This window comes from Bidens hawaiensis, unplaced genomic scaffold, assembly GCF_021521415.1.
Source record: "Bidens hawaiensis isolate Kalapana, Puna unplaced genomic scaffold, B.hawaiensis_p1.1 tig00036691_1, whole genome shotgun sequence".
Taxonomy (NCBI): Eukaryota; Viridiplantae; Streptophyta; class Magnoliopsida; order Asterales; family Asteraceae; genus Bidens; species Bidens hawaiensis.
Genome location: NW_027505420.1, coordinates 2448 through 25396, shown reverse-complemented (window position 1 = coordinate 25396; position 22949 = coordinate 2448). Strand labels below are relative to the sequence as shown.

The window sequence follows — 22949 nt, the reverse complement described above, 5'->3', positions numbered from 1 at the left end:
ATACCAAAATAGCAAACGGATCTGATCCAGTTTTTAGATTAAACTAGATCTTATAGGTTTCGTGAATCATGAAATGAATCCGTATCAAACCCCTTCATAATCTTACTATACTATTAAAACAATACAAGATTTTCACATGACATTCAACTAGCATGTTCACATAGGCTTCTAACTCATCAATTTTCCATTTATATAATTTTCAAATGTTAATTTGAACATTATTTTTAAACGTCAAAGTTGAAGAAAGTTTCAAAATAAATTGTTATTAATTATCATTTATTGAGTAATCAAGACAATTAATTGTTTTCATTATTATATTTTTTTCTAATTTTGAGACTTCGTTATTTTATTTTATTTTGGATTTTGAAAAATTATTGATGAATGTTTGGACTGGATGTATGAATGTTTGGATTGAAATGGTGGTTTAAGTCACGAGGTTTGGATTATATTGTTGCTTTATTAAACGCGCGGTTTAATAAAAATTATAATTACATCTTATTGTTATATTCATATTTTTAGCATTTTTTATGTTGTGTACTTAAATACTTTATAAATTCAATAAAAATAGTTTTTGTAATACATAATTTATGTTACAACATCTACATGTTTATGCTTCATAGTTTAGAACATATGACTTTAGTAAATGATGAAGTTTTAACTAATATGTTTTTTTTTATTTCATGGTAAGTTAGAAATATGTTGCATAACTTAGAATAATGTTTTAAATTTTAATTTTTCTCTATTAGTCTTTTTATGTTGGGTTCTTTTAATTAAAATAACAGCGTGCTACCTTATCTTACTATACTATTAAAGGAATACAATGTTTTCACATGGTATTTCAACTAGCATGTCCACATAGGCTTTCAACTCATTAATTTTCCATTTATATAATTTTCACATGCTAATTTGAACATTAATTTTAAACATTAACTTATAAGTTGAAGAAAGTTTCAAAATAAATTGTTGTTAATTATCATTTATTGAGTAATAAAGACAATTAATTGTTTTCATTGTTATATTTTTTCTAATTTTGAGACTTCGTTAGTTTATTTTATTTTGGATTTTGAAAAATTATTTATGAATGTTTGGACTGGATGTATGAATGTTTGGATTGAAATGGTGGTTTAAGTCACGAGGCTTGGATTATATTGTTGCTTTATTAAAAATTATAATTACATCTTATTGTTATATTCATATATTTAGCATTTCTTATGTTGTGTACTTAAATACTTTATAATTTCAATAAAAATAGTTTTTGTAACACAGAGCTTATGTTACAATATCTACATATTTACGCTTCATAGTTCGGAACATATGACTTCAGTAAATGATGAAGTTTTAACTAATATGTCTTTTTTGTTTCATAGTATAAGTTAGAAATATGTGACATAACTTGAAATAATGTTTTAAATTGTAATTTTTTTTCTATTTGTCTTTGTATGTTGGTTTTCTTTTAATTAAAATAACAATATGCTACCTTATAACAATTCATAAAAAATGTATATAAAACGAGCACGCACACACACGCATATATATGGTCTCACTGGAAGTAGCCTCTCTATTTCTATTGGGTAGAGGTAAGACTGTCTACAATTCTACATCCTACCCTTCTCAAACCCTACAATAGCATTGCTATTGGTGAGATTTACTGAGTACGATTATGATGAAGTTTTATATATTTTCTGTCTGTGTGTAACACGGAATTTAACCTAGTAAACCACTATAGCATTTCCCACCGTCAATCATTATCAATATAGGTTGTACGGATGTTCGAACATATGCTTCAAATAATTTTAAATCACATAAAATTTAGTGTAATCACACACTTTATAATTATTTAATAATAATCCAAAACAATTTATTTATAGACAGCATTAGCGATCTCCGGGGGTAGTATATAGAGTATAGAGTGACCCCACCGCCACCAAATCCACCAGCATCCACCACCCGTTAACTTCAAGTTACATTAAACAACAATAAACCAATCAACTGTCGGTAGCTTACAATACCCCCTTCAAGCTCAAATCTTGATCGATTCAGGATTCAAGATTCAAGATTTGTATTGTATGGGTGTCGAATTCAATCCAATGTTGGTCCAGCAAGAACGTGATTCCAATTCAAAACCCCAAAACCCAAACCCCAAATCATCTTCTTTATCTTTACCCACAACCACCCTTCGACCAAATCGCTTCTCCCCATCCAAATCCCTTGATTTCTCCACATGGGTTTCCGATAATCTTTACAAAATCGTCACAATCGCCGTCTTAATCGCCACCGTCGCCGCCGTATTCTTCCTCCGCAACGTCGGCGACTCGGCAGCCTTGCTGTGCTTCCAATCGCAGACCCGAGAACTCGAAACCATCCATTTCCCCCAAATTCATTTCAATTTGATCCCACCTATTGTTGACAAGACCACCCCTTTTGCCAGTTTCAGATCAGAGCAATGGATCGTGGTTTCGGTGTCAGATTACCCGACCGATTCGTTTAAGAAGCTGGTCAAGATTAAGGGCTGGCAGGTTCTTGCGGTCGGGAACTCGAAGACCCCGAGTGATTGGAATGTGAAAGGTGCTATCTTTTTGTCACTTGAAGATCAGGCTAAGTTAGGGTTTAGGGTTGTTGATTTGTTGCCTTATGATTCGTATGTTAGAAAGAATGTCGGGTATTTGTTCGCGATCCAGCACGGTGCCAAGAAGATATTCGATGCTGATGATAGGGGGGAGGTGATTGATAATAATATTGGTAAGCATTTTGATGTTGAGTTGGTAGGTGAGAGTGCTAGGCAAGAAGTTATCTTGCAGTACACTCATGAGAATCCGAATCGGACTGTGGTCAACCTGTATATTCATTTTGGTCAACGGTCGGTTTGGCCGAGGGGGCTGCCGTTGGAAAATGTGGGTCAGATTGAGCATGAAGAGTATTACACGGAAGTGTTTGGTGGGAAGCAGTTTATCCAACAGGGGATTTCTAACGGGTTACCGGATGTGGATTCGGTTTTTTACTTTACGAGAAAGCCAAATCTTGAACCTTTTGATATTCGGTTTGATGATCATGCGCCTAAAGTTGCGTTTCCTCAAGGAACGATGGTACCCACTAATTCTATTAATGCGTTGCATCATTATTCTGCATTTTGGGGGCTAATGCTTCCGGTTTCTGTAAGTTCGATGGCTTCTGATGTGATTAGAGGCTATTGGGCTCAAAGGTTATTATGGGAAATTGGCGGGTATGTTGTGGTTTACCCGCCTACTGTACATAGATATGATCGAATCGAAGCGTACCCATTTGCAGAAGAGAAGGATCTTCATGTTAATGTGGGTCGTTTGATTAAGTTCTTGGTTTCTTGGAAATCTGATAAACATAGATTATTCGAAATATTAATGGAATTGAGTTATGCGATGGCGGAAGAAGGGTTTTGGACTGAAAAAGATTTGAAATTTACCGCTGCGTGGGTCCAAGATTTGATTGGGGTCGGTTATTTGCAGCCTCGGTTGATGACATTAGAACTTCATAGACCGAGAGCTACTATTGGTCACGGGGATAGAAAGGATTTTGTGCCTCAAAAGTTACCGTCTGTTCATCTTGGAGTTGAGGAAACGGGAACAGTTAATTATGAAATTGGGAATTTAATTAAATGGAGAAAGAATTTTGGGAATGTTGTGCTTATTATGTTTTGTAACGGGCCCGTTGAACGTACGGCTCTTGAATGGAGGTTGTTGTATGGACGGATATTTAAGGCGGTTGTTATTTTGTCTGAAAAGAAGAATGGTGAGCTTGCTGTTGAAGAAGGCCATTTGGATCATCTATACAAGTACGTGATTCTTTGACTCAAATTTTATTTTTTTTATACCTTTATAATTGATTTTATTACTTTGTGTGTTTTTCTTGCATAGTAACTATTTTTATGTGATTTTGGTTGAATGGCATTGATGTCTTAATGAAATAATGGAATGGGCCATTATGTTTCATTATCATATATGGGTGTCATGCAGGACTGGAATGAGTTTATTATATCAATTTAAGAACGGTATACTCCACACAGAAATTATGATCTGGAAAATGGTCCTTTTGATCTTCAAAATTTGAATCCTGGCTCATTTTAGTTCCCGATGCATGTACCAACAGTTAATACATCAATTAAAACATTTAGCCTCATTTGGGTACTCTTTGTTTTGAAAGTGCCTTTTAAAAAGTTCAAATTAGATAAAAATGTGTTTGACAAACGTTTAGTTTATCATAAAGGAAGAAAACCAGTTTAAAAACCATTATAATCGTAAACGTCATTTGAATGTTTTTGCTTTTTATGATATTTGGTTAACAGAAAAAGAACTAGCACTCTGCTTCTTTTGTAAGTTTTTTTAAAAAATAAAATTTCAACATTGTTTTACATTACAAAATTGTGAACGAAAAATGAATGATTAAAACAAACAGAGGTTTAGTTCCTTTGACTTGAAGTAATCAGTTGTTGGTGATATATTATTGGTAGGTGTGATATCAGTATCCAGTTTAAAGTGATTGTGATGGTGTATCTGTAGCTAAATCAAAAAATTTGTTGAACCATCTGTTTCCCAAATTATTAATCAGACAGTTAATATTCTTGTTCTTAATAAAAATAATTAACATGTGGCGAAATCGGCAGGTGGGTAACGGGTCGGTATGGGTTTGGGCGGGTTGGGTTGACCTGCCAACCACTGTTCTCCTTTTACTTCTATAAATATTTGTTTTTTAGTATTTGAATACAAAAACTATTATTAGATTCTTTTGAATAATGCTTTTGAGGATTTCTTTAATCATTTGATCACTTTGATCCTTTTCCTTCTAAAGCTAAAATGTTAATTCACTCATTTGACCCGTTAGCTACAAAACACAACAACCCGATCCACTTTTGACATACAACAGTTGAAAACTTGAAATACCCATGTGGTTTAAATTAAACCGAAAAGCGAAACGAAACTGTTTGAAACCAAAATCAAGTTGAGTTTTTGTTCCAAAAACAGAATACAGTTCAAACCGAATAGCAAATAATGGTTACTTAAGTTTGTCATTTGGTCAAATCTAATTACAATTTTAGCTCAAACTTATTTAGCCTAACTCAATCACAGTAACAAAAATATCGAATATTTATTCAGTCGAAACCACACCAAATTCAAATTTGGTTTTTGGTCTACCTGAATTTGGTTCGGTTTTGAATCACCCAAAATCGGTTCGATGGTTATAAATTATTATTTTTGATTGCAGGCATCTTCCGAAATTGTTCAATAGGTTTTCAAGTGCAGAAGGATTTTTGTTTCTTCAGGACGATACGGTTCTTAATTACTGGAACCTGGTCCAAGCGGATAAAACTAAGCTCTGGATACCAAACAAGGTACATTTATAAAATATCTTATTTTTTCGAAAACGAAATCTAACAAGTGCTTGTTTCACAATTCACACGACACTCTTAATCTAACAACCGACCATTAGACATTTTGACCCGTTACATATGAAATAAAATTTGTGATTTTTACCTCAACATTGTAGGTGTCAAAATCTTGGACCACCGTCTCGTTAACCGGGAACAACGATTGGTATGGAAAACAAGGAGAAATGGTGAAGCAAGTAGTGAGCTCTATGCCGGTTGATTTCCAAGTCAGTTACAAGAAACACATAACTACCCAAGATTCAATCCTCACAATTTGCAGCTCAGAGGTGTTCTATATTCCCAGAAGGCTCGTAGACGACTTCAAAGACCTCGTTTACCTCGTGGGAAATCTTGATATCCATCAAAAGGTAGCCATTCCCATGTTCTTTTTAGCAATGGATTCAACTGACAACTTCGACTCCGTGTTTAACACGATGGTGTACAAGAAAAAACCGCCTTCAAACAGTAGTTTGAGTTTATATTCTCCCGAAGCACCCGCGGTTCATCCTTGGAGTGTGTCGAGTGAGCAGGAGTTTATAAAGCTTATCAGAATCATGGCTGCAGGTGACCCTTTGTTGATGGAGTTAGTTTAAACGCGGGTTTGGGTTCGTTTTTGTTTTTGTGTAAAATTTATAGGGTTTAAGGAGAAAACAGAAGTGAAAATTCTTGCTTTTCATTTATTTGGTGAATGTAGTACAGATTGTACATTGGTATCAATCAATCAATACAAGCTAAGTAAAATTCTTGTTTTACAGTTTATCACCTTTACATTTGAGTTTTATTCAATCAGTCTTGCAAGATTGCAGAATACAATGAGAATCCTCATTATGAACAAAAAAGATTACAAAATGAGTAGGTTATACATCATGTAACATGATTATCGTTTATCGATCGATGACCTCGATCTTGTCTTCAACTTCAGAATACAGCTGCCTTAACTTTTCGATCTTATCTTCGGTTGTATCCCAATACCCTCGCCCATTGGCCTCCAAGAACGTCTGCACCAGCTTCCGGAAGGAGTTCGGGTTCGTTTTCATGAGCCGGTTTAACATCTCCTAATCTTTAATGAATGTTGTGTTAGCCTCTTCATACGCCCAGTTGTCGACTTGCTTGGAAGTCGCACTCCACCCGACGGTGTTGGTTAACCGCTTCTCAATCTCACGAACACCCTCGTAACCGCTTGACAACATCCCTTCGTACCATTTCGGGTTTAGTAACTTTGTGTGCGCGTCTAGACGGACTGTTTCTGAGAGGGTACGGACCTGGGCGTTAGCGGTGGTTGTGTCGGCTATGTACGGTTTCGCTTCTTCCCGTCCTTCCTTAGGCTTCCGACAAGGTTAGTCGGGTCGGAATCGAAGTAATGGCTCACGTCGGTTAACGAAATTTCTGACGAGTCGAGGTTTTGGAATGTGGCTTCGGCTGTGCTTAAAGCCATCTCGAACACTTTTCGTTTCTCGCTCATTCCGGCACCAGGAGTGTTGCTGTCGAATGCAAATGACTTTCTGCTTAAATACATGTCTTGAAGCTGCTTCTCATCGTTCCATGTTGAGTTTTCGACTGCAAGGTTTACGTTTGATGAGTAGGAGCCGGATGCATTGGAGAAGATACGGGTTGCAGCTTCTCTAACATCAACACCGAGAGTCTCGGCCTGCTCAAGTGCGTGCTTTCTCACGTAGTTTTGCTCCAATGGCTCGTCCAGCTCATCCACCATCTTCACTGCCCTGTCTAGTAGGTTCATCTGTGAGAACATATTACATATAATAAATATACATAGCATTAGAGACATCTGGAAAATGAAAACTTGAAAATGGATTCGAAGTGCATTAAAAATGGTACCTGATTGATGAAGAGATCCCTGAAGACTCCAGAGCAGTTGACAACCACATCAATTCTAGGCCTTCCGAGCTCTTCGAGACTGACGGGCTCGACCCGGTTGACTCGTCCCAGCGAGTCTGCAACCGGTCTACAACCGATCATCCATAGAACCTGTCCAAGGGACTCACCATATGTCTTGATGTTATCAGTTCCCCACAAGACCAATGCAACCGTCTCCGGGTACTTCCCTCCATTATCAGCCTTCTGTCTCTCGAGCAGCCGGTCCACCACCACCATTGCACTTTGCATCGCTGCTGTGGTAGGGATTGCTTGTGGGTCCAACGCGTGAATGTTCTTTCCGGTTGGTAAAACTTTTGGGTTCCTGATTGGGTCACCTCCTGGACCGGGCTCTACATACTTTCCTTCCAAAGCTTGTTTCAAACTGCCCAACTCGTTGTCCATTACAACGAGCTTCAAGCATTCACTCAAGAACTGGAACAAAACCCTAAGCTTCTCCCTATCCGCTCTGTAGAACTTGGTGTCAGCCAAATACTGAACCCATGGCTCGTTTATACCGAACCCGAGGATTGAAGTCAGTTTACCAGACACATCAACCACTTGACCCTTGCTGTTGGTGCTTCTCTGCACAAAAGCTGAAACAGCTCCACGGGATGCATCCGTGATTTGCTTCAATAGCTCCACGTCCTTCAAGATACCCTTATCACTGCCTCTGTAAACATCTTCAATCTGTCTGCCAACTGTCTCAGCCAGTATTGATGGAAGAGACCAGATGCCATCTTCCGGGCGGTCCAAGGCGGCAATGTTGACCAAGGTGGCCACAGCCTCCATGGCTGACGGTGGCTCACCGATAACATGAAGTCCACAAGGCAGCAGTCTGGACTCAATCTCCATGATCTTGGAGTAGACCTTTCCCACAACGAGATCACGTTCCTCGCTTGAAATCTCTTCACCTTCATCAGGCAGGTCTACATCTTTGTCAAGATTGCATTGTCTTGCTGTACTAATGATTGAGCTCACAATCTGTTGACCATGGCCCGTGTCTTTGAGAGACTGGTAAGATGAAATCAACTCACTCAACTGCTTCAAACCCTTGTAAAGACCAGCATTTTCAGCAGGTGGAGTCAGGTAACTGATGGTGTTGGCATAACTTCTTCTCTTGGCAATGGTGGCTTCTGAAGGGTTGTTAGCTGCGTAATAATAAACATTCGGGATGTTTCCAATAAGACTGTCAGCGACACCACAGAGTTCACAAACGGCCTCTTCGTGATCGGGTCGGTCAAATACTTCTCAATCGGACCCGAAAAGTCAAGCCCACCCGCGAAAATCGGTATCACTTTAGCGCCTCTCGCCTCCAGTTCCATAATCACAGCCACGTAATGACCGTCATCACCTGTCACAATATGACTCCTTTGCAAAACCAAGCCAACAACTGGAGCATTTGGACTCTTTAACTGCTCATTGGTGTCTCTTCTGGTATCATACCAATTCAAATACTCCTTCACATCATCATACATACACGGAGCCAACGGGTGCCATATTCCATTATCCAAGAACACAACCGGATCCGAATACGTGATATCCACCCCTTTCAAAGCCGGAACGTACGACCCGGAAATCTTCTTCACAAAATTCACCAGATTATCCGGAGACCCACCGAGCCAAAACTGCAAACTGAGAATGTAAAGGCGAGCATCCTGCGCCTTATCACTCGGCAGATACTTCAGCACCTTTGGTAAGGTCCTGACCAGCTTCAACATCTGATCAGAAAAACCCGCAGACGACTTCTTCTTATTCTTGAAGAGCTGGAAGAACGGGCTTTTGGACTGGCCAAGCTGAGACATACTAAATGACCCCAATTTGTTGAGCCTCATAACCTCAGGCATTGAAGGGAACACCAACACTGCATCCATTCTGTCCCTTTGCTTCTCAACGGCCGCCTTCACTTTCAACGCCAGTTCCTCCACGAATATCAACGACCCGATGAAGATATTGGCGTCTTCAAGGTCCATACAGAAGCTCTTGTAGTTGTTCTCATCTCTGAGCTCTTCAACCAGATACCCCACAACTTCATAGGAAGCAAACTTATTGGTCTTGTTCAAGGTCCTAACCGCAGCCGACAGCGACGACTGGTACTGTGCTTCCAACACAACATACACAATCTTAACCGTGGGAAAACCGGCCTGTCCTACCGTAAAACCTGACCGGTTCAACCGGTCGGACCAGTGAACCAGACCGGTTCAACCGGTTTATTATGGAATTTTCATATATTTTTTGATTTAACATTTTTTTCATAGTTTTTAGTTCGGCTGGTCCGACCGTTGAACCAGTAACCCGACCGGTTCAGTGTCCGATCCGGTTATGAAAACATTGCCCATGAACCTCCTCTACAACATAGGTCTGCAGCACTTGGGAAATAATCGGTTCGGTTTTGATTCAGTTTTTAAAACATTGAATTGTCGTATAATTACCTCGCTTATTCAGGTACACTTTTTCAAATAAAAACAAATCTATCTAGAATTTACACTTCCGTGTGAGACCAACTTCCTCATGCATGCATGCATGCACTTACTTTTCAAACACCTGAAATTTCTTCCAACACTAATATTGTTGCAATCATGATTCTTCATTTCTTCTCTATAAATACAACGAATTCAACTTCATAACCTTAATTCACTCATCACCAATAGCTCCAGAACCACCCAACCAGCTTCACTTCCTCTTGATCCCCTTACTCGCTCCCGGCCACACCATCCCCATGATCGACATAGCCATACTACTCACACACCAACCAAACACCACAACCACCATCGTCACTACACCCAAAAACGCCATTCGATACGCCCCTAAACTCCAACACCACATCACCTCCGGCCTCCCCGTCCGTTTCCTCCAACTCCCGTTTCCAGGGGTCGAAAACGGACTACCAGAGGGCTGCGAAAGCGCAGACACTCTACCTGGTTTGCAATTACTTCCAAATTTTTCGAAAGCAATTGACATGTTGCAAGAACAACTCGAACAACGGTTTGAGTTGTTGAACCTGTTGGGTTCGTAGGCCTTGTTGGCCCGGTTTATTATATGAAGTCAAAAGAGGAGACGGGTGTGGGCGGTCGGGCCCAAGCCCGGCCCGGTTTAGATTTCTTGCATAATAATTTACTAACCCTAGTTCAGTCTCTATATAAACATACTTGTAATATTTGTCACTCAATAAAGATATACCTAGTTGCCACCCGTGGACGTAGGTCAGTTTAGACCGAACCACGTTAAATCCTCGTGTTCGTTTACTGCTTTCGTGTGTGTGTTCAGTTTCGTGTGTGCGTTTAATCCTAACAAGTGGTATCAGAGCTTAGGTTCGGATCACACGAAGAACACGGTGAACCAGTTCCGCGTGTCGCCGCCGCACTAGTGATCGGGGCTAGGGTTCCGCCGCGTTACCGCTAACTGCTGCTAGGGTTTCGCTGCCACCAGTTGCCACAGGTCAGATTCAGGTTGTCGATCTAGGTTTTCGGTGTTGGCAGCTAGCCGACGTATCCAGCGATCGACCGGAAGGTTGAAAAGAAGGCAGAAGTTTTGCGAGTCGAGATCCTACTTTGCAAAGTACGAGTCAATAACAGCGAATCAAGATCCTATTTTCGTTGAAGAACAGTTTCAAGTCAGAAGAAATTTAAAGAAACTTAGAACCAGTGCCAACCGCGTTTGTCAGGTTTATCGTTTCAGTTTAAAGTTTCGGTTTCTGATTTACAGTTCGTTATTCCGCTGCACGTTAAATAGGTTGATTGTTTAACAGAGTTCAGTAGAACAGTCGTTAAGTTCAGGCCCGTGCCATTGCTGTGTCTATCTCTGTTTTTATCCAGTTTTTCGTTTTAGTCATTGTTATGGCAGAAGACGGAAAGGTTTCGATACAGAAGTTTGACGGACAGAAGTTCGGTTGGTGGAAGATGCAGATTGAGGCACTACTTTGTCAGAAAGACTTAGATGTAGTGCTTGAGGATGAAAAACCAGAAAAGTTGTCAGAAGCAGATTGGAAGAAGTTAGACAAGAAAGCTAGGGCTTGTATTACTTTGTCGTTGTCGGAAGATGTGGCGTTTAACATCATGAAAGAAACCACAGCACGTGGTATGATGGAGGCGCTATCCAACATGTATGAGAAGCCTTCGGCAACGAATAAGGTCTATCTTATCAGAGAGCTAGTGACAACTCGAATGAAAGAGGGTGGGTCAGTTACAACTCATATCAATAATCTTAATTCGATCTTGTCCCGCTTAGTGTCAGTTGACATTAAGTTTGATGATGAAGTTCAAGGCCTCTTGTTATTATCCTCTTTGCCCGACAGTTGGTCGCAAACAGTGACTGCAGTTTGTAGTTCGTCTACAAATATTACTTTCGATGGGATTCGAGATCTGATTCTGGGAGAAGATTCAAGAAGCAGAAGTTCAGGTGAATCATCAGGCAATATGCTAGTCACAGAAGGTAGATGTAGGGGAAAACAGCGAGGCAGTGGGAGCAGGAAGAGGAGTCAGTCTAAGACTCGTAAGGATATTGAATGTTGGGGTTGTAAAGAGAAATGACACTTCAGGAATCAGTGTCCGAATGGTAAGAAAGAGGTGAACGTTACAGAAGACGACACAGATGACGGGGTCAGTAGTGATGAGGCTTTGGTTTGTAGTGTTGAGAGTAGCGTTGATGCTTGGGTGATGGATTCTGGTGCATCGTTTCATGCCACTCACTGTAGTGAAACGATGAAGAATCTTAAATTTGGGGATTTTGGAAAGGTTCGACTAGCGAATGATGATATTTTAGAGGTTACAGGTATGGGAGACGTTGATTTGATAACTTCAGCCGGTAGTTCTTGGACTTTGAAAGACGTGAGGGTTATTCCAAGTTTGAAGAAACGTTTGATTTCAATTGGGCAGTTGGATGACCAAGGGCACGATGTTAAGTTCGGGAATGGGCAGTGGAAAGTAGTCAAAGGGAATCTCGTTGTTGCTCGTGGAAATAAAATTGGTTCATTGTATATGGTCGGCATGTCATCGAAAGGAGTGGATCCAGTTTTGGTGAAAGACAAAATCCGGTTCACAGAATCTCGTGGGCAGAAGAAGGTTCGTTTTGCAAGTAACAAACCCAGAGCCAAAGTGAAGATTCAGGATGAACGAGCTAGGAAGGTTAAATCAGTTGGGGGACATCGTGACAGTGGGAGCACAGGTCGTGTTTCAGTTACAGTTCCAGGTCGACAGTGGATTAAGAAAACCAGTATTCCAGCTGTAAAAGTCTCTCCAATGAATTACTTGCTGAATATGGAGAGTGTTTGTTCTCAGGTTATCTCAGGATCCGGTAGTTCGTTACAGTGGGAGCCGGTAGGGACAGAGAACGGGTCAGGGGCAGTTTCAGCCATGACTGACGTGTTGGAGCTCCGGGGAGCTTCAACGGGCCTTCAGGTTAATTGATGAGAAGGCGGTGGCAACTAGAAGAAGTTTAATGTTCAGATTACAGAAGTACAATCAGGAGTGCAGACGAGAGTACTCAAGGCCTCCGAGTGGGAGATTGTTGGGTTCGTAGGCCTTGTTGGCCCGGTTTATTATATGAAGTCAAAAGAGGAGACGGGTGTGGGCGGTCGGGCCCAAGCCCGGCCCGGTTTAGATTTCTTGCATAATAATTTACTAACCCAAGTTCAGTCTCTATATAAACAACATTATGTACTTGTAATATTTGTCACTCAATAAAGATATACCTAGTTGCCACCCGTGGACGTAGGTCAGTTTAGACCGAACCACGTTAAATCCTCGTGTTCGTTTACTGCTTTCGTGTGTGTGTTCAGTTTCGTGTGTGCGTTTAATCCTAACAGAACCCTAGGCCAAGCTGTATATTATCTGATAAGTACATGCTATGGAGTGATGATACGGCTGCTAAGTTTAAATTTTCCAGGATTGTATTTGATGGAATGAGTTGTTTTAAGCAGTTGGCTACTTATCATTTGTATGCATCCAAGGTGTTAGAATATGAAATGTCTGAGTCGGAACCGTTTGTTCTCCCAGGGTTACCTGATCGGATTGAGATAACCCGAGCTCAGCTTCCACCCGAGTTTATACTCAGTTAGCAACGCGTGAGCAGCTTGATCGAGTGAGAGAATCCGAGTCACGAGCTTATGGCATGGTGATCAATAGTTTTGAAGAGTTGGAACAAGAATATGCTAAGGAGTTTAAGAAACTAAAAGGGGGTAAAGTTTGGTGTCTAGGACCGTTATCGCTATCTAATAATGATAATCCGAGTGGTATCGATGATCAGCGTTATTGAAATGGCTTGATTCGAAGGAACCTGGATCGGTTGTGTACGCCTGCTTCGGTAGCAGTAGTCGGATTACCCCTCCACAGCTCATCGAGCTCGGGTTAGCCCTAGAAGCATCCAAATCTCCATTCATGTGGTTGATTAGAGCCGGTAACAGAGCTAAAGAAGTTGAAGATTGGTTATCAGAAACCGGGTTTGAAAACAGAATAAACAATAGAGGGCTAATAATAAGAGACTGGGCCCCACACGTTCTGATCTTATCACACCCTTCGGTTGGCGGGTTTTTGACACACTGCAGTTGGAACTCGATCTTGGAAGGAGTGGCTGCTGGTGTTCCAATGATTACTTGGCCTCAGTTTGCTGAACAGTTTTTGAATGAGAAGTTAATAGTTGAAGTTTTGGGAATTGGTGTGAGTGTTGGTGCCCCGGTTGTCGTGCATTGGGGTGAGGAGGATAAGTTTGGGGTTACTGTGAAGAGCGGGCAGGTGAAGATGGGTATCGAAAGAGTGATGGATGTGGGGCCCGAAGGAAATGAGAGGAGGAAGAAAGTGAAAGCACTCGGGATAGTGGCAAAGAAAGCGGTTGAAGGTGGTTCTTCTTATAATAACTTGACATTGCTAATACAAGATGTTAGGAGCCTTAAGGCATTGGCTTGATGCCAATTCTTTTTTGAAATTTTGGTGGAAAATGTACACCAGGCATCAACTGTTTTCGAGTAGCGGGTGTAAGGTATACGAGTTGTGTATTTGTTTGATTATAGCATAATAAAATAAACACTAATATTGTGAAAACAGCATGGTTTTGCAGGTAATTTTGTATACTTCTGTGTTCACAAATTTATGTCATAAAAATTCTTATAAAAATCATTACATTTTTGCAAAACTTTAAAAAAGTTGACAATTAAGAAAATAAACATAACTCATTATATAGGAAAAAAAAACCAAGAAAAAGGAAACGAAAATTTAAAAGGGGCATCAGTGATTCAGTGCTGCGAACCAAAGTACGCAACATCCACAAACACATCATGAATGAACCGGCGCAATGGTCTAACAAGTTGCAAAGTTCCATGTATGCGGATACACCCCAACAACTATAGTTTTCTTCCATGTCAAATACAAATGTACATAAATAATTTAACACAGACGACCAGCAAAAATAAATAATCCAAAAAAGTTAAAAAGGACGGTTTAAACAGCAAGTTCTTTTGTAAATACCTCACAGCTTCACAGGGCCAATTCCTCCTTTAAACGACCCGTAGAGAGGTCTCGATCTCCTGAAACTGAAAACATCTTCAATATTAACCATGTTGCCATCACCCTCGCCTGATGCATTCTCACTAGAATGTGCAGTTGCATATACTTGCACGCTTAATGCCTTCTTCTGTGGGGCCCCCGCTTTTACATGTTCATCAAAAAATTCTATCAATTCTGCCTTTGTCAGCTGCTTTAATGCAGCAACCTGTTTCAGCACAGCAATTAACCGGGTTAATAACACATTAACACCGGTGGCAATTTCTGACCCGTTTAAAATTAAAATAACCTTTCTTTTTATAAGTTACATACCTCATGATCTTTCCTATCAAACTTGAGGGTGCCATCCTGGATTTCCCGCCAAAAGTATCCAGATTCTTCTCTCAAGTTCTTGTGTTTCTCGAGCTTCATCTCGATCAATGCATTAACATTACTCTGCACATTCAGATCATAAATGTATAAATCAATAAAGCTATACATCTTTTCATATCCACTAAGGCAAAAAATATAAAAGTTAAAAAGAAAGAAAAAGAAAAGTCCAACCTTGAATTCATCATCAGGCATCTCATATAGTTTACTCTCAAACATCTTAAGAAACGCTTGAACCCTTGACTCGATGTGTTTAGGTCCCTGTTAAGTCCAAGAAACAAGATTAGTTAGTTAAGTCATATGCTCATACATTGTAATCATAAAAAAGTTCAAAACATAAAAATAAAAAGTGGGTACCTTCACTGTTGATTGTATGATAAACTGTACTCCACGGATGCCAGAGTCGTTCCTACAGTATCCAATTCATTATATATTAACATTTTTTATACATAATAATATTTTTTAAATAAAAAATGAAATTAGGCTCATATATAAATATATAAGCACTTCATATACCTCTGCATAAGCACGGTGATGTAACCAAGTTGCTCAACTGATCTAAGTTGGTGGAAAGCTGGCTGCTTAGCAATAAGAGCCACAAGCTGAAGTTTAATATTCAACTTAAAATCATCTTGATGTACCTGTACATGCATACATACACCTCATTAATAGGTCTGTTCGTGAGCCATTCGTTTAAAATATTACCAAACAAACATAAATGAACACGAACACGTTCAATTTCTTAAGAAACCAACATGAACATGAAAATCCTTTGTTTAAGTGTCAAGTGTTCCTTCGTTTGTCCGGTTAAAAATATTAAACAAACGAACACAGTATATAAGCCTATACTTTATGATCTCTAAACTGTACCTGAATGTAGTGAAGAAGAGCTGAATTATCATCGCTTGGATTTAGACCTTCTTTGGTATAACAATACTTGACGCCCTTTTCAAGATTAACGATTCGATTTGCCAGGTGTTGTGATGGGAAGAGAGCTTGAGATAAAGGCTTGGAACCTTTAAAAAGTACATTTTCAACATGTTGAATCATTAATTCGGCTTCATTTGGTTCAATATTCCCTGCTGCATAGCCCTCTATGAAAGTCCTAGACAAAATTTGAGGATAAAGTCTTGATAAATCTTCGGGTTGGAGAACAGAAAGAACTTCCAGCTCATCATTCCAAGGCCATGAATGATCTTTTAGAAGTAACGAGCAATAATACATCGCCTGTTGATATGGTTGTTGAAACTTGAAATTTTCATATTGTTTTGCGACCGATTCCTGCAAATAGAGGTAAAATCACAATTTACAAATGGGATATGAGAACATGGATAGTCAACTACAAAAGTAATCAAGTCAAAGATACCTTGATCACATAGAACCTGTCAGGTTTTACTTCAAAAGTTGTAATTTTCTCAATAACTGTCTCAAGTAAGATCTTCAACTTGTGACTATATCCAGTCAAAGTCACCTGAAAGTGTTAAAAGAAACAATAAGCTTACAAATAAAGGGTAAGTGTTGAGTGAAAAGATGTTATTACAAATTAAAACTGAAAAGAAATAACCATTATTAAACAGAAAGCAACAATCAGTGATATAAAAACAAAATGAGAAATTATTTACCTGAAAACCAGTATCTGTATGAGAAATCGCATAATAAAGACCAGCAACCTGAGCATCATAAGCTGAAATGCACAAATAAAATAAACTAAAATAGATGTGTTATATACGAGATCAAAATTAAATTAAGCTTTGTGACTAACCATATTCATTTAAGTAATCCATTAATAACCGTGTTGAAATGTCAGTAAGAACATTTGCTTCAGGGGAGCTGCCACTAAATGGACAGTAGAAGTCTAGCTTTACATAAGCTTTAGGTGTGGAAAATGTTGTATCGGGCTTATACCATAACCTTGAATATAATGATTTCCTCAACATAACTGGTAGATTCACCTGTTTAGAAATTCAAAAACCATGAGTCAAAATTCAAATTCAAGATTTGAATTTAATTATAACACCAATCACACCTTCTCTTGAACATTCTTAATTGACAAATCAGTAGGTATAAACACATTAGGGCTTGGCAAATGTAGGTGTTCTTCAGGAGCTTTATCCATCCATTCCTGTAATAACCCCATATAATATTAAATAGTGTGATTAATTAAATTTCAAATAACATCATAAATGTGCATAGATTCAAACCTGAACGATGGAACTGTTGATTTTTTCAACAGAATACGCAGTTCCATACCATGGCTCGGTCCGGTCAGTATGTCCTTCAAAGTTTGTCGACTCCCAAAAAATTCTAAGAAAGCATATAAATTCAATTTATTGGTGGTTTTGATATCGAGTTATATAAGAAAACTGATATGCATACAAACTCATTGATAAGTTACCTGACATTGTTTGGTGTGAGCTCATTTAGCATAGATTGAATAACGTCTGGGTTGAAGTTTGAAGGTAAAGATGACCCAACTAGCCAATCTTTATAGGGATATAACTATCACACTCAAAATTAGTATTTAAATAAGCAAACAGCAGAATACTTTCTTATGATATTAAAGTCAGCAATAACTCACATATAGTGGCAAATATATACCTGCATATTTGATGAACATTTAACCACATAATCAATTGGAGGAGTTTTGTCCTGATAATGGAAAGTCATCTCGCAGATTGCTGAAAGCTTTACAAAACATATTAAGCAGCATTGTTAGGACGTCAAAAAGGTATGCCACATAACATTATAATCAAATAGGAGCCAATACAAAATAAAACACCTAAAACTGAAGAAACATGCTAAATATGACAGCCTTAAAAGTATTTAACAATCAAACCAGCATAAGAACAATTAGGCTGTGGTTTACATCAGATAAATGATTATTGAAGACAAGGATAAATAGCAGTGTACCTCATCAAAGATCCACTTACAAACACCGGACTGTTGCAAGAGCGAAATGTATTTGAATAGAAGTCCAATGATGTGTTGAACATTTTCTGGTGTTTTCAATAGAAAAAAAAACAACAGATGTTAGGATACGTAGTAATTGATGTTAGAATCCAACAAACATGCAATAAAGCATAAACGATGTCTCAACAGATAACTTATATAACATAAATGAAAGAATAAGCATCCACACACAGACACAGAAGGGACTAGAAACAAACACTGACCATGGCCAGCATCAGTTAAATCAATAACCACTTTAAAGAAAGAGAAATCCTTAGTCCAGTCAGATTCACCAGCAGATAAACTATTTGCCCAACCTGCAATCAATTTCATGTCATTACTCACCTGGGAGCTAAATGATGATTATAATAACAACAACAACAACAACAACAATAATAATAATAATATTTATGCAGATACCACTTAAATAAGACTTCATTAAGTTCTGATTAACCAAAAAAGACTCGTTTTAACCAAAAAAACTTGTTGATAACTGTATTGCACATGTATGTATGTATGTATAGGCATACACAAGATGAAAAGAGACGTTAGATACTTTGAAAGTAAGTGAAAACTCACCCAACTTTTTCAAGATATAGAAGAGGGATCCTTCTGCTTCGTGACCAATCAAGTGACCAAGATACCTGCTTGGTCCTTCCATGTAATGATGAATACCAGGTGTAATCGGCCATGTAACTCTCAGCTTGTGACCACGTTTTATAGGGACAGTTTTAACAATAACCTAAGAAACAAATAAAATAAGAGAAGAACCACCACAAATTAGACGTTATAAGAAAAATTGTCATACAAGCTAAAAAACAAGCATCTTTTTCTAAATACCTGAAGATGTTCAGAGCAGGGTTGACCAGGGAAACTAAGCTGATTGCGGTTAATATTTCTTATTTCTTGGAATTTGCTAAGTACACTGCTTTCAATTTTATCCAGGCTTTCTGAAGATATTAATATAAAAAACAACAGGTTAATGGCATGAGCTCATGAATTACTGCAATAAGACATTAAATTTTGATGTACGCATACCTTTTGCATACACAACTAGATTCATGATGTTGGCTGAGTAATTTTCTTTGTAGAACTTGAGGAGTTCATCCCTTGTATCTACCCCCTGTGCCTTTGGTTTTACCTCAAGTGTATCCCAGTTCCCTATTCATGACATGAAATACAATATAACTGTTATCTAGGGGGGTGTTAAAAAACGGTTAGCAAACTGTTCGATAAATGTTCAATTTGTTTACAACCCTATTTATTGGGTTTTTTTTTTATTGTTTATTCTTTTATGGTCATATTAGTTGTAAATTCAACTCATTTCACTTGTTTTGTTGAAGTAGTGTTAGTTTCAATGAAGTTAAAGTTTCAGCCAACTGAAATTTTAATGTCCTGCCTGTACTAACTGTAATTTCAACTTTCAAATACTCATGTGATCATTGAGATGTAATTTTAGCTATGTATCAAGTGTATTGGTAGCCGTTTTAAATAGCCATATCCCATATCAGGTGTACTTGTATATTCTATAATAATAAGTGGGTTAACACTTCCATATATCGTGCATATAGTTATCTGGAAAACAGCTGCATCTGAGCATGTTTTCCAACTTTTTAATTTGAAAAATGCAAGACCATTTGAACGCTTTTTCCAAATTTTCAGTAGTTTTTGAGAGATAAAAACCACCCCGGGTTTTCTAGGAAAATAAGAGAGAAAAAACTAGATAAAAATCTTTATGAATTAGAAAAACACTCTTAGTAGTTTAAATAGGTAAAGAAGCAAATTCAAATACCACAAAATTTGACAGGAAAGCTCAATTCCACACACATATCAAATGCAGAAAGCAGTATGGAAGGATTGTGATTGTGTTAAAGTTTTCATTATACAATGTGGCTTAAGGTGGCACAAAAGATATACTGATAATAATTTTCTACAGATTCATGCATAAGGAACTTGAAATGCCAACCTGTACTGAACTTGTGGTATGGGTGACCTTCTGCACTAAGATGTTTTTGCAGCTGCAAAATATGGTTAAGCCAAAGAGTTAAAGTTTCAGATTTCTCTTCACATATAACTTATGACATAACATTGATATGCGGAAACAACATTACCTGGTTTATTCTCCATGCATCAGAAAGTAAATTCTTCTGATTCTCTGTATAAAACAAGTGGAAGGAATGTGTGACTAAAACTATCAACTAAAATATTCAGTGACGGAACACGTAACCCATTAAATTGATGCTAACCTGAGTCAACAGCTTTTATTTCCCTCGTAGTTGCATCAGATGACATCAGTGGTTTGATAAAGAACTGTGCAAATCTATACAAGAAATTAATAAAAAGGCGTGTTAAATTAGCATAGGCCCATATTTAACCGCCACAAAGTAATTATGCAATTGCCATAAAAGAATAATATGTACCTATCCAAAGCCTCATCAAAACAGTCAGCATTAACATCAAAGTAATAGTTAGTGTGCTCAGATGATGTGTAGGCGTTCGTACGACCTCCATGCTAATAAAATAACAAAATATGAAAAGACAGCAACAAATATCAGACCATATACTTGACACATAGCTGTAAAGCATCTAAAATAACAAATAAACATGTGTTCTGCAAATAGTACCTCTGATATGTATGTAGAATAACTATCCTCCAAAGGATACTTCTCACTTGCATAGAACAGCATATGCTCTGCAATTAAAAGTAAACAAAATAAAAACTAGCTTATAAGCCTTTAATTGATTACAATAACTTGTTAACAATTTCAACAATCAGTTCAGAAGTTATACATCAATCAATTAAACCTAAAGCTACAATGTGCAAGTATGCAACTGCTTAATATTAATTCATTTTCAATCACATGCAAACATTATCTATTTATCTGCAACAACAACAATAATAATCAACAGAAGTGACGGTTAATTAAAACGAGAAGACGAGTAAGCCTCACCGAGGAAATGCGCAAGGCCTTCGAGACCTTCCGGATCGCTAAACGCACCAACGCCAACATTCATCGACGCTGCAGACTGACAATCACACAAAAACCGAAATGAATACGCGATTTATTAAAACAAGTAAACTGCTGATGATAAAGGCGATAATAAATAAATAATAAACCCTAGGATCGGTAATCGGCGTGAGTGAATACCTTATCTGTATCAGGATCACTGATGAGAAGGACTTGGAGAGAGTTAGGAAGGATAATTCGTTTGTAGTGTCTGGTATCGTTGCGAGGCTTGATCATCTCCACCACCACCACCACCTCCTCCGCCGTGTCCTTTCCGACAGCCATGGTTTGGTGCTTCGTCGTGTGGTTGTGCGGTGGAGATAGGGTGCGTCAAATTTGGGATGCAGCAACGACTTGACTATCATGTGTGTGTTATGTTAAGTATCTATTTTCCACATAATAAAAATTAAAATGCATGAAAGGGGTCGTTTTTTTCCATTTCAACAATTTCTTGGAAATTTCACTAAAAGTGGGATTAATATATTCAAATATATATATATATATATCAAAACTGGAGCTCTTTTTAGACGGAGCATGACCACTGTGTTCCTGAGTTTCATTTAAGGGTGGAAAAGAAAGAAAAATAAGGAATAGAAAAAGTTTGTTGTGTTCTCGAGTTTCATTTAAGAAAAGAAAGGAAAGGAAAATATAAAAAAGGATGTTCCCGAGTTTCATTAAAGGAAAGAAAAGAAAGAGAGGGAAGAGAAAATAAGAAAAATTGTATATTTTCAATTGGAAAGATTATGAAGGAAAGAAAATTAAAATGAAAAAGATAATGCTAAAAAAAAGATAAGAAGAGAAAATTTTCTTTTTCTTTTCTTTCTTTTCATAAATGAACTCGGGAACACAGCGGAAGTGGAGGAGAGAGGAAGGACGAGCAATTAATGTGTAAACACATTTAAAAACGGGTTATGCGAGAGAGAGAAATATGCCTAATCAGATACTTTGTTATAGTGTTAAAAACTTGAGCCTAATACATAGTTCTACCAAAAGAAAAGAATGCAATAATAGTTATATCACATTTATGGAATTAGGTTTTACATTTAATCACTTATTTTTACCCAACCTTAACAATATAATTGACTGGATCCGGCCCTATTGGTCTAGTGTGAGGAATTCTTATTTATATTGTGTTGACTTAAATTCAGTTGGTTACTAATAAATTGGTTGGACAAAGAATACCATAAAAATGTTAAGGTCGGGTAAAAAATATAAATATTTGAATATGGAGTCAAATGTCAAACTTCTTAATACTTAGTAAAATACCATCAAAACAAGTAATTTCTTTAGAGGTATATAAACACATGCAGAATAGATAAAAGTTTCATGCTTTAAATTGTGTTAATGTTGTGATTTTAATGTTAAGAGATGTAATCGTTTTAACTTTGGATGTTTGTGATTTCCAACTCCTCGTTGGCCCCTCTTTGCTATAAAATAATATGTTGGGGATTTGAATTTACAACACTTGGATAATAAATTAAGAGTCGTATAGCACTTTCAGAATTGAAATTACTGGGTGGTTCTTCAAAATACTCAATCGGAATAAAGCTTAGTACTGTACAACAAGAACTCCGTATGGTGTTTTTTTTAGCAAATTTTTGAAACATAGAATAGAACAAAAAAACGATGATCATATAGCCAGGAATAGTGTTAGAAGAACTGTCAATTACAATTATCCATTTTGAAATTCAAAAACCTAATTTATTTGTAAATTTAATATATGAGAAATTCCAAATGATAATGATTTTCAATAAAGCAATAGAAAGCAGAAAAATGCCCAAAATCTCATCAAAAACCAGAAATGACAGAAAGAAGAGAGTACACCAAACCGTTATCTAAGAAAATTAATTTTTTATGATGTTT

General features: G+C 37.8%; 2 protein-coding genes and 2 pseudogenes across 3 annotated transcripts; 2 read left to right on the top strand and 2 right to left on the bottom strand.

The window, feature by feature from the left end:
- Positions 1-2066: 2066 nt before the first annotated feature.
- LOC143613086 (putative glycosyltransferase STELLO2) lies at positions 2067-6109 on the top strand. Its single transcript, XM_077086899.1, has 3 exons — positions 2067-3805; positions 5233-5359; positions 5515-6109. The coding sequence occupies exons 1-3, from the start codon at positions 2067-2069 to the stop codon at positions 5986-5988; spliced, it is 2340 nt and encodes a 779-aa protein (XP_076943014.1). The 3' UTR covers positions 5989-6109.
- Positions 6110-6279: 170 nt separating this feature from the next.
- LOC143613096 (magnesium-chelatase subunit ChlH, chloroplastic-like) lies at positions 6280-9606 on the bottom strand (annotated as a pseudogene). The gene is made up of 4 exons (XR_013150056.1): positions 9556-9606; positions 8516-9411; positions 7232-8456; positions 6280-7133 (listed from the first exon to the last, which is right to left on the bottom strand). The product of XR_013150056.1 is annotated as a magnesium-chelatase subunit ChlH, chloroplastic-like (transcript).
- On the top strand, positions 9605-14166 carry LOC143613094 (UDP-glycosyltransferase 73C6-like; annotated as a pseudogene).
- Positions 14167-14595: 429 nt separating this feature from the next.
- On the bottom strand, positions 14596-21441 carry LOC143613095 (insulin-degrading enzyme-like 1, peroxisomal). Its single transcript, XM_077086902.1, has 25 exons — positions 21228-21441; positions 21030-21105; positions 20703-20770; positions 20499-20590; positions 20325-20398; positions 20190-20233; positions 20045-20096; positions 19117-19239; positions 18919-19028; positions 18658-18820; positions 18303-18395; positions 18040-18125; positions 17728-17814; positions 17525-17628; positions 17331-17433; positions 17156-17251; positions 16892-17081; positions 16752-16813; positions 16496-16600; positions 16000-16410; positions 15646-15770; positions 15487-15538; positions 15304-15390; positions 15073-15195; positions 14596-14968 (listed from the first exon to the last, which is right to left on the bottom strand). The coding sequence occupies exons 1-25, from the start codon at positions 21369-21371 to the stop codon at positions 14726-14728; spliced, it is 2913 nt and encodes a 970-aa protein (XP_076943017.1). The 5' UTR covers positions 21372-21441; the 3' UTR covers positions 14596-14725.
- Between the last annotated feature and the right edge of the window lie 1508 nt (positions 21442-22949).